Here is a 9,477-nt window from a genome sequence, read left to right as displayed (position 1 = left end):
GCTACCCTCGCGCTCCGGAATGCGGGACCTAAACGCGGTGATATGCTTCGACCCGTTACCACCCAGGATGACGCCGACCCAGGCTCCTCGCTTTCCTCTACCTCCGTCGTAAATCTTGTGATCCAGTCCTGTGATGCTGAATACGTTGCATCGCTCATCCAGCGCCTGAGGCTTCCGTCGCTTGTTCTCGTTGCCCTTGCGGTCACAGGTGACAGCTGCACCAGCATTCTCAGAGCGCTCAAAGAGCCTACCCGGCCTTTGCTCGCCGGAGTGCAGGTACTGAAACTGTGCGCCGTGGAATGTGCCGACTTCAGTCTCTGGAAATTAGCCCTTGGGACTGCGGATCAGTTGTTCTGGTTGGACGTTGACGTGCGCCGTTGTGGGGGTGCTCAGGGGTGGTGCGGTATGCTGTGCGCCAACACCACGGACGCGCAGAATGGCCGTCTTCCAGAATTCCTGCCCGCCCTTGAGCATCTCTCCGCTGCGGGGCTCAGCGGGAAGCAGCTTCACCGCATTGTGAAAATGCGGATGGACGTCGGCCGACCTATAGCGCAGCTGTTCATGGGCCCGCACGACAAGGTGAACGCGCGAAACCGACGATGGCTACAGGAGCATGTGCCTGATTTCATGTCTCCCGAGGAGCGACGGAAAGACGATGATGCGAGAGTGGGTGGGTCTAATGATTCAGATTACGGGAACGTCGGCAATGGGGAAGGTGGGTTCGGTCTGGGGCATGAAGAACTGAATGTCATTATCCTCATGGGGCACATCTTTTCACGTCGAAAGGCTGCCGCTCGATGATCCGTCGATCTCTCGACGTAAGGTAAGATGAGAACTTGCGCGCATTGTTATTGTATGTTGTATCATGTACATCCGGGTTACCTGAGACAGCCGTAGACTTTTACTGCTCACGATCGACAACGCCGGTTGTTCAGCCGTCCAGATTATGCTGGATATCTTGGCCATAGGCCTCTACCGTACTACCTGCTTCGGAGTTGGAGATACCATGGCCCCTTATCGATTTTTGGCAGCCGTAATCATAAATCATACATTCAGTATTATGGAAAATGCTATCGTACAACAACGTCAACTTGAGAGTAAAATTTAGAAATCCGCGCTTTCCTGGTCTCAGCACACTGGTAGATCGTGATTATTGTGTGTATCCGTCGTGATCATAACACTGTGTTGTGGCTGTTGTGGCCATCTCGGCTACAAACTGGACCTGCAGAGCGTGTGTGTTTGTATGAGGTTCTGCTCCTCCGCTTTGGTTGATACTAAGCAGGACATTGTCCCCTATATAATCAATTGGGCCGTGGGACTTGAGATGATTGCGTATATTGAGTCTTGAATCCGGATCCGTCGTCATCAGGTGAGTTCCAAGGTTAGTGACGAAGGGCTCACAAAGCAAGAAGAGAATTGACATATACTATAAAGATCGACAGACGTATCGTAGAACAATGCATAGGGACTTACACTTGCTGCCCAAGAAGTAAAACACAAGCCAGATCAAATTTAACGGTTTTGCATGTAAAGTGCCAAGGAACTATGCCACCGTCAGCAAGACAATCAACAGGTGGTTGTCGAATCACTTACCGTAGCAAACAGGAGGACCTGTATAAGACTTGATATAGGTTAACCTCATGGTAACGCCACTCTGACTTGACGGACATACGCAACAACTACTCCTCGGTGTATGATGTAGAGAACAAGCCGCGTTATAATATGGTTTGTGCTGTACTCCCCGTCAGTTGCGCCCGTATTCTTTGGGTACGGAAGGGAAACCTGTACATACCCGTGGAACCCGGTCCTTTTCCCATGTAAAATGAAGGAAAATGAGATTGCGATGTAGACGTCCGCCACTGCAGCCGTCAATGTGTGTACACGCATAGGTAGCTAGATATATGCGTGTCATCATTTATCGTTGATTTGATTTAAACCGAACAAACCGCAATGCTCCCGAGGGAATCCACAATTTCCGCAGTTTGCGCTCTGCGAAAGCCTCATGAGTATTTTGAACAGAATGAACCGGGATATACTTGTTATGACACACAGATTGTGAACAGTGGCTGCGATCGGTAGTAAAGGGTCAGTTGCCTCCGATAGGATACATGAGTAGATGCTTAATACCAATACAAAAGCCTACCGGACACGAGCATAAACTTCACGGCACACATGTTTCATAGTGACAAATCGACAAACCAAAAGATGCCAAACACATCAATCCCTAAATCACGCCTACCCAATTACTCTATGCATAGTACAGATTTTCGAGACGTACCATAGTCATAGTCAGAAGTAATTGGTACTTTCGGTGTTCAACAACTGTTTTGCAGGAGGTGGGCGGTAAGCTAGCGTATAAGTACCGGACTTACCTCTCCATATGCAATGAATGAAGTACCTGTGGGCAGGGTATATGTCGCTCGATTTCCGCCGTCAATTGGGAAGGTCACACACATTTGTACGATCAAAATCGTGAGGCCCTAACCACCACCAAATTGTCAATATGTGCGCAGTGAATAGACATAATGTGGCACCTCCAGGAAGACATCAGCCTTCAACGAGAGTATCAACGAACTGTACATAGACATATGTGTCGGCGACATACCAGGAAGTCCCTGACAGTTTTCCATTAGTGTCTGAGTCGGCATAAAGATGTAATGAGCTACCTTCCATAGGTGAGAAGACCTAATATATCAGAATGGTATGTCACATTCCAAGCCCAGATGTACTGAGTGAAGCATAAGTACGTCTTGTAGCACAGTCTCATTACTTTGGATGCTCACTAAGACCCATATGGTAGTCCTAGCTGTGTCCAACAGCCTGAAAGCGATGTGGATGACAGGGTTGTGTTTGCATGACAATCGAGCACGCACCATAGCGAGGCCACCTGAAGGAGATCATACAGGTCAGATAAAGCGGTATCCCAGCGGCACGTCTGGACACGCACAAGAAACCATAGTCTTGTATGATCCATCGGATACCGTCTCATATAATACATCACTTGAGCGCAAGTGACGCCATAGAGACTATAAAACGAATTGCCAATCGACGTGATCCAGATTCAATAAACCCGCTCACAAGGTGCTAAGAGTGCCACCGATGAAAGTAGCGCGAGTGGTACTGTTTAATCGTGTGTTCAAGCTCATCGCGGATGAGGAGGTGCCCCACAAAGCATACAGTAAATTTCTTATATGGGGCTTTTGAATCAATCACGAGAAAGAACTCATCAGTTTGATCGAATGAGAATGAATAGGTCCTATCTTAAGGAATCGCAGAAACCATATTTGCATCTATCAAAAGCATTCATCTCAGAAGATGAGAGCATATTCACTACCCTGCCCGTGAAATCTTCACTTTCCGCATCGAAAGCGACATAATCTTCCTGTATTGGATCACAACTGAAAGCAGATGCAGCGCAGGGCCCCGCCAGCTCGCACTCTGTGCTGTTTAGAGAGCCGCTGGTGGCGATGCACGAGAATAGTCAGCTGGTAGTCAGCTGTCAAGTTGATACACGATTGTGACCTTCTTCATATATGCCGGAATGAATTTGAACAATCCGTATTGCACAATACGGGGCAGACAGCCGGGCCTGATATCGGTCCTCATGATTAGACCAACTACGCAAGAACACTCGTGGTGAAATACTCAGCTACAGCACGGGGCGTCCATCCTGGACAGCTTTACTAGTCGAAACCTGTCTGATGAGTTACTTCAAAATGTGAAATTGAACACAATCAACATGTCGAGGGGACCCGTCATGGTGATTGCGAAGAAAAATAAATTAGGGCTGCTCACCCCTTGTCCCTCGCTCGATCGTTCGTGTATTGTCACGACTGAGTGGTTCGTGCAAGTTCAAATGATGTGTACTTAGTTCGGCAATTGTCTCCTCTCGGACAGCTCAAACACTGTGTTCGTACAAGACGGTGAAATCCCAGGCCGTGTGGATTGATATGCAGGTTGTGAGATCCCGTTCTTTCAGGTGGAGCTATGGCTGCGGATAGAATGTCAGAGCGGCTACCACCGTATAGAGTCGGTACAAGTTTGGCTGATGCTCGATGGCAACGAGGGCACCAGGACCCGTGATAATCTGTGAACACAATGATAAATCCTTTGCACCAACAGATTGGGGTTGCGCCGGGCCTGGCTCAAAAGCCCGAGCCAGGCCAGCAAGTCCAGGGCCTGCGGCACTAGTTCAGGGCTTCGGCACCACACCCTATTAGCGTAGCGTGATTGCAGGAGACACAAAGGCATACCTTGACAAATGGTTTGGTATGTCTTCGCAGCGTTGGAGACTCCATGGTGAGGTGTAAACGTTCTCCGAACGTCGGGGAGAACAGGCGCTTCATGCTGAATGACTGTCTCTGTCCTTGAGTATCTCGAACAGTGTACTCACCTTCTCTGCTACTATACCTCTGGCTACTTACTGCAATACGGGCTCCTTCTAACGACCCCCTGCCCTCGATGTATAACAATCAGCCGCCGTGCATAAGCTGTGAGAAAGCCATGGCTTAAGGAGTTGAGCCAAGCCCGACCAGGCTCTCTGAAGCCAGGCCAAAGTCATTGCTTTCGAGACAAACGAAGCCAGGCACAACACTACAACAGATCGTTTGGAGATTGAATGGATGCCTTCCCGTAAGATCTGGATGCAAGCCGGACTCTGAAACAGACTTGTCCCTGGGGCGTGCCCGACAGAGCGTCTCTCACGACATAGAACTGCGGGCGCCCAACCGTGCGCCAGGGTCACAAACCGACATTGGCGCGCCCACTAATCGCATAAGCTTCGGATCAATGATATATATTGGGAAAGTTTTACACATGGTCTACCTACTCGTACGAAATATAAAGCTGCGCTCTCGTATGTACGAGCGTGAATGCTGTGGACGGCTGGTATCAGGAGCCCTGCGGGAAGGCATTCATTACAGAACGAAACCAGCGTATGCCGCAACTAGAGTGATCCCGGGGTCCTGTCGTGCACCTCACCGCTGATAATCGCAACTCTAAAGTCCTCACGAGCTAGTCTGCGTGTCGCATGTGTTCTACACTTACTCTCTTCATAGCCTACCTCAGGTCCGCCCGCACAGTACGGATCATTCAGCTTCCTAGGTTTCTTCTTAAACTGTTTCTACTTTTCTATACTAACATGGTCACCGAACGTTTCCGTGCCAACGTCTGTACCAGACAGAAGTCGTGTACTTCGCTCGATTCCACTGGGAGCTACAGAACAGCCATGACAAGCCATCAGAACATAGGCTTGCGACGCTTCGGACGAGGAGGGCGCGCGAATGCTACACCGCGATTGCAGCCTCTTCCGTGCAGAACAGTGCTGCTCAAACCAGCACCGGTGTCGTCCAAGACCACATCCTCGAGCTCCACCGAGTCACCCTCCTCAGGCTCAGACGTCTCCACGTCGTCAGCAGTGAAGTTAAAGACCATCGTCGCGCTGATGTCGTACCTGACCCGAGGTCCATACCTGGGTGCAACCTCGACGACGACAGAGGACTCCTCCGACCAAAGAGCATCAGAGTCGTCAGCAGCCTCCATGTCCGCACCATCGCAGAGGTCTACCAACGCGGAGTCAGCATGCTCAACGAGGATGTCCTCCTCGTCACGCTGGAGCTCCTCGCATTGTGCGGCCACGATGTCGTCCATCATTTGCGGAAGCTGCTCTTGAAGCTCCTGCAGATGCACCTGCGCGTTGGCCCGAGCCTCTGCCAGCTCCGCTCTGAGATCCGCGTTGCTCTCCCGGAGATCACAGATCTTCCGTCGGTTGTCCACGACCTTCGCAGAGAAGTCCTCCTCGGCCTTGCGCTTGTCATTGTCCAACTGCGCGCGCTGAATCTCGAGCTTGGCTTTCTCAGCCTTAACACCGGGGTCCAGTTCCTGGAGGTGAGTACGCTTCTCCTCGAGACAAGCGGCATGCGCCTCGAGCTCTGCGTTCCGACGCTCGAGCTCCGCGTTGTGCTCCTTAGCTGCGTTTATCTCCTGCTTGCAAACGGCATTCTTGCTCCTGAGTTCTCGCACCTTCTTGAGGTCCGCGTTGAGCTGCTCAGTCTGACCAGTCGATGCAGCAAGCTTGATCTCGAGGTCCTTGACCTTCTCCTCGAACGCCTGCTGTGCGAAGTGTGCCTCCACGCGCTGGAACTCTGCGCTACCCTTGATAGCGTCCATCTGCTCCGCGAGCTCCTTGCGAGACCGCATAAGCCCGAGGACCTCCACGGCCTTCGCACGGCGCGTCGTAGCAATAGCCTCGAGTTCAGCCTTTGCCTCTCGTAGCGACACTTCCAGAGCCTCCTTGTCCGCTCGGTCCTGGCTCACGGACTGCTCAAGATCCGCGCAGAGTGCCTTGGACTTCTTGAGGTCCTCTTCTGCAGACCGCAGCGCGGCTCGAGTGATCTCAAGTTGAGAAGACCTGTCGTCCAGATCGGCTTTCAGTGCCTTCTCCTGGTCCAAGAGCCCTGCAATCTCAGTGTCGCGCTCGCGCTACCAATAATCAAATGAGTGCATGCAAGAAGTAACGAGGAAACCACTGACCCGAGTCCGTGCAATGTCCTCGCGAAGCCGCTCGATGACCCTGTCGAGCTGCTGTTCCGCGTGCTCTTTCTCCACCAACTCCTCTCGTGCCAGCTTCGCCTCAGTCTGGAAGAACGTTCAGGTGATTTCTCACAAATCAAGAACGAGAACTCACCTGAAGTGCCTCCTTCTCGCGCTGCAGCCGCTCATGCGTACTGTCACGCTCGCTCTCCGCCTGCTTCAGTCTCGCCTCAAGCTCCTCAACCCCTCTACTCTTGTTGCCGGACGCTTTCCGGGCGCACTCAACCGTCGCCTTCAAAGCACGGACCCGATCCTCGCCCTTACGACGAAGGATATCCAGCGACGCCTGTTTCAAGATGTCACCAGCCGCAGAGACACATTAGGGTGCAAAACATACCTCGAGCGCCGCCTTCTCCTTCTGGGAGCGCTGAACGGCCTCCTTCTGAGCGGCTTTGATCACAGCAATGTGCGCCTCGAGCTCTTGTACCCGTCGAGACTTCTCGTTGCCATCTTGACGAGCGGCGGACGCCTTCTCCTCGGCCTGTGCAGCGGCTTGACGGATGGCTGGAAGGTGTTCCACAAGCTTACGGTTGCGCGCCTCGCGTTCCTCGATAAGGGCTGTGTTGCAGTCATGTTGACGGTGAGCAGCGGCGAGAGCCTCCTTAAGCTTCGTCACCCGAGCACCCACGACTACAGCAACCGAGGGCGCGTGCACCGCGATAGACCCGTCGTCATCGGCCGTCGCATCCGCTGCCTTGTTGACCGCGCTCTTGTGGTCCACCGCATCGAGCTTGTCCACGTAGTTGAGACCGGAGCCGGATGCTTCAGCGCCGACGGCGCCTTCGCTAGTGCCGGAAGCGTAGGCCCATCCGATGCTTGCTGGTTGCTTTCCCTTGTGCGGCGTAGACGTGCGCGGCGAGTTGAGGTTGTCCTCGTCCTCAGACTCTGAACCACACGACCAGTCCGACTCGCTTGACCAGCCAGACTCATCGTCCGACTGCAATCCTCGTCAGGATATCTACACTCCGTATTATCACCCAGGAAGCTCACCGATGGAGAATACGATGGAGACGGGGCAAGGTCACTCCGCGTCGCACAGCAACGGCGGACCGACTTCTCACCCGCCCAAAGCCCAGTATACACCACGCTAGACGATGCAAAGCCGTATCCCATGTACCAAGGGATGTAGACAGCCCCCCATGGTATGAACCCGCCATCAAAGAGCACCACAAGCCAGAATATGTTCGTGAAGTTGACGACCCACAGGACCACTAGACGAGCAATGAACGTCGTCTTCTTGCCGTAGCCTGCCACTCGGGCCAGTTGCTGCCAAAGACCCTCGCGTCCAAGGCGACCCAGTTCCTATGCCATGTATATCAGCATACATGTGCGATGAGTCGAACATGGACTCACCGATGGAGATAATGCCAAATGCATCCAAGGATCGAGAGAACCAGACGCCGACCGGCGACGTCCGATAGACCGGCTCCATGAGTACCGCAACATGGCATTGATCCAGAACACCGAAACAGGGCCGCACATCCAGAACACGAGTCGCCCAAGGCCGCGTTGCTGCATAGATTGAGGTCTTGAGGTCTTGACAAGCCCGACAGTGGAGGCTCCGCCGACACAGAGGACGAGGAACCAGAACACCAGAGAGCAGACCCAAGGATTGGATGTACCGCTACCACGCGTACCAGACACGGAGACATGCACCCCAACCCAGACCAAAGACACAAGCAGCGACAAGTCCAGTACCATGGACGGCACGCAGATCATCCCGAGAACTGACAATGAAGTCGTCCCAGACAGAAGACCAGCGCGCAGAACCAGAGTTGTTGCGCGGCGAAGACCCAACCGCGCGAGGACCTTAGATACCATGCACAGGATGACAAGGAAGTAGACCACCTGAGCGAGCAACCAAGGACCAGAGGGGCCATAAAGACCCGCGTCGCCCGGGTCGGCGCAACCCCAGAGCGGGGCCGGCACCTCGCCGAGCGACGCGAGCGACAGGCTGCGAAAGCGCAAGAGCTGATGGCTAGCCCCGACACTCCCGTTGCCCATCGCCCACTCGGACTCGTCAAGCCCGAGATTTAGACAGAAACCGGGAACCGTACCATAAACCATGTATGCCATGAGGAAAACCAGGTTGGGCGGCCTTGCTCTCGTATATAGCCCGCGGCTGACACGGCTGACGAGGCTGGCACGTCAGGCTCGCTGGACGCTCCATGCTCTGCTTTCAGGTTGTGATAGCGGCTGGCGATGTCTGCTCATAGCCCCGGAGGTTTGTCCACCGTAAAGTCTACTCTTCGTCTAGAATATGTTCTGCTTCACGGTTGTTGGTGAGAGAAAGTACAGTGACTGCTGATATGCTGCCTGCATGTTAACTGCCGTGGTTGAGCGATTGAATGACTTGAACCGAGTCTGAAGATCGGAAGACGACTTGTAATTACGGATTACGGTACAAAACACCTGGGGCCTGAGGCAAGTCTGAATTTGAGAGATGAGTGTCAGAGGAAAACGTCAGCTGCCGGCGCCTGCGCTCAGGCGATCAAAATCGTCGGATTTTGCAGAGGCTGTTTGCAGCCCTCACCTCCAGTCCGGCTTTGAAAGTCGACTGTATAGCCCGCTCGTCTTTCCATTGAACTTTGGACGTATGGATATTTCTACGAGCGTCTTCACACCGGAAATCTGCGTCTCTACAAAGTGCTTGACGATTCTTCGAGTCTGCGTCAACAGATGGTCTGGTCTGGCTTCTTATGTTTGCCTCTCATCGCTATGGGTGAAGTGGTTTGTCGTGAGAAACGGGCCTTCGAAAGCAGCGTAGCTGTTGTCACAAGGATCATCGAAGACTTATCATTCGAGTTCACACCTAGACTCTGTGCTTCGCCGTTCATGCTGCCCGTTATTCATAGGCGTCTCAGGTGTATTGTGAGTGTGCCGCCT

General features: G+C 53.0%; 3 protein-coding genes across 3 annotated transcripts in view; 1 reads left to right on the top strand and 2 right to left on the bottom strand.

Annotated features, from left to right (window-relative positions):
• POSPLADRAFT_1173189 (hypothetical protein) overlaps nucleotides 1–1,058 on the top strand; it is a gene marked incomplete at its 5' end in the record, with an annotated part of 2,817 nt that extends 1,759 nt beyond the window's left edge. The window contains one exon of the mRNA XM_024488222.1: nucleotides 277–1,058. Within this exon, the coding sequence (XP_024335721.1) occupies nucleotides 277–801 (525 nt within the window). The 3' untranslated portion in view covers nucleotides 802–1,058. The remainder of the gene's footprint in view (nucleotides 1–276) is intronic.
• POSPLADRAFT_1071248 (hypothetical protein) lies at nucleotides 654–3,146 on the bottom strand (the record flags this gene model as incomplete). Its single annotated transcript, XM_024482427.1, has 13 exons — nucleotides 654–1,070; nucleotides 1,402–1,426; nucleotides 1,474–1,543; nucleotides 1,594–1,611; nucleotides 1,793–1,893; nucleotides 2,051–2,066; nucleotides 2,279–2,322; nucleotides 2,373–2,398; nucleotides 2,606–2,685; nucleotides 2,784–2,820; nucleotides 2,874–2,887; nucleotides 2,948–3,026; nucleotides 3,079–3,146. The coding sequence occupies 13 exons, from the start codon at nucleotides 3,144–3,146 to the stop codon at nucleotides 932–934; spliced, it is 717 nt and encodes a 238-aa protein (XP_024335720.1). The 3' UTR covers nucleotides 654–931.
• Nucleotides 3,147–3,985: 839 nt separating this feature from the next.
• Nucleotides 3,986–8,667, bottom strand: POSPLADRAFT_1151926 (hypothetical protein; the record flags this gene model as incomplete). The annotated part of the gene is made up of 13 exons (XM_024486597.1): nucleotides 3,986–4,087; nucleotides 4,117–4,179; nucleotides 4,254–4,366; nucleotides 4,425–4,490; nucleotides 4,749–4,778; nucleotides 5,047–5,122; nucleotides 5,320–5,452; nucleotides 5,510–6,480; nucleotides 6,532–6,636; nucleotides 6,686–6,877; nucleotides 6,929–7,528; nucleotides 7,642–7,893; nucleotides 7,945–8,667. The coding sequence occupies 13 exons, from the start codon at nucleotides 8,665–8,667 to the stop codon at nucleotides 3,986–3,988; spliced, it is 3,426 nt and encodes a 1,141-aa protein (XP_024335719.1).
• Between the last annotated feature and the right edge of the window lie 810 nt (nucleotides 8,668–9,477).

Source organism: Postia placenta (genome assembly GCF_002117355.1).
Source record: "Postia placenta MAD-698-R-SB12 unplaced genomic scaffold POSPLAscaffold_13, whole genome shotgun sequence".
Taxonomy (NCBI): Eukaryota; Fungi; Basidiomycota; class Agaricomycetes; order Polyporales; family Adustoporiaceae; genus Rhodonia; species Rhodonia placenta.
The sequence above is the reverse complement of the archived record's forward strand: the minus strand, read 5'-3'. Positions and strand labels throughout refer to the sequence as shown.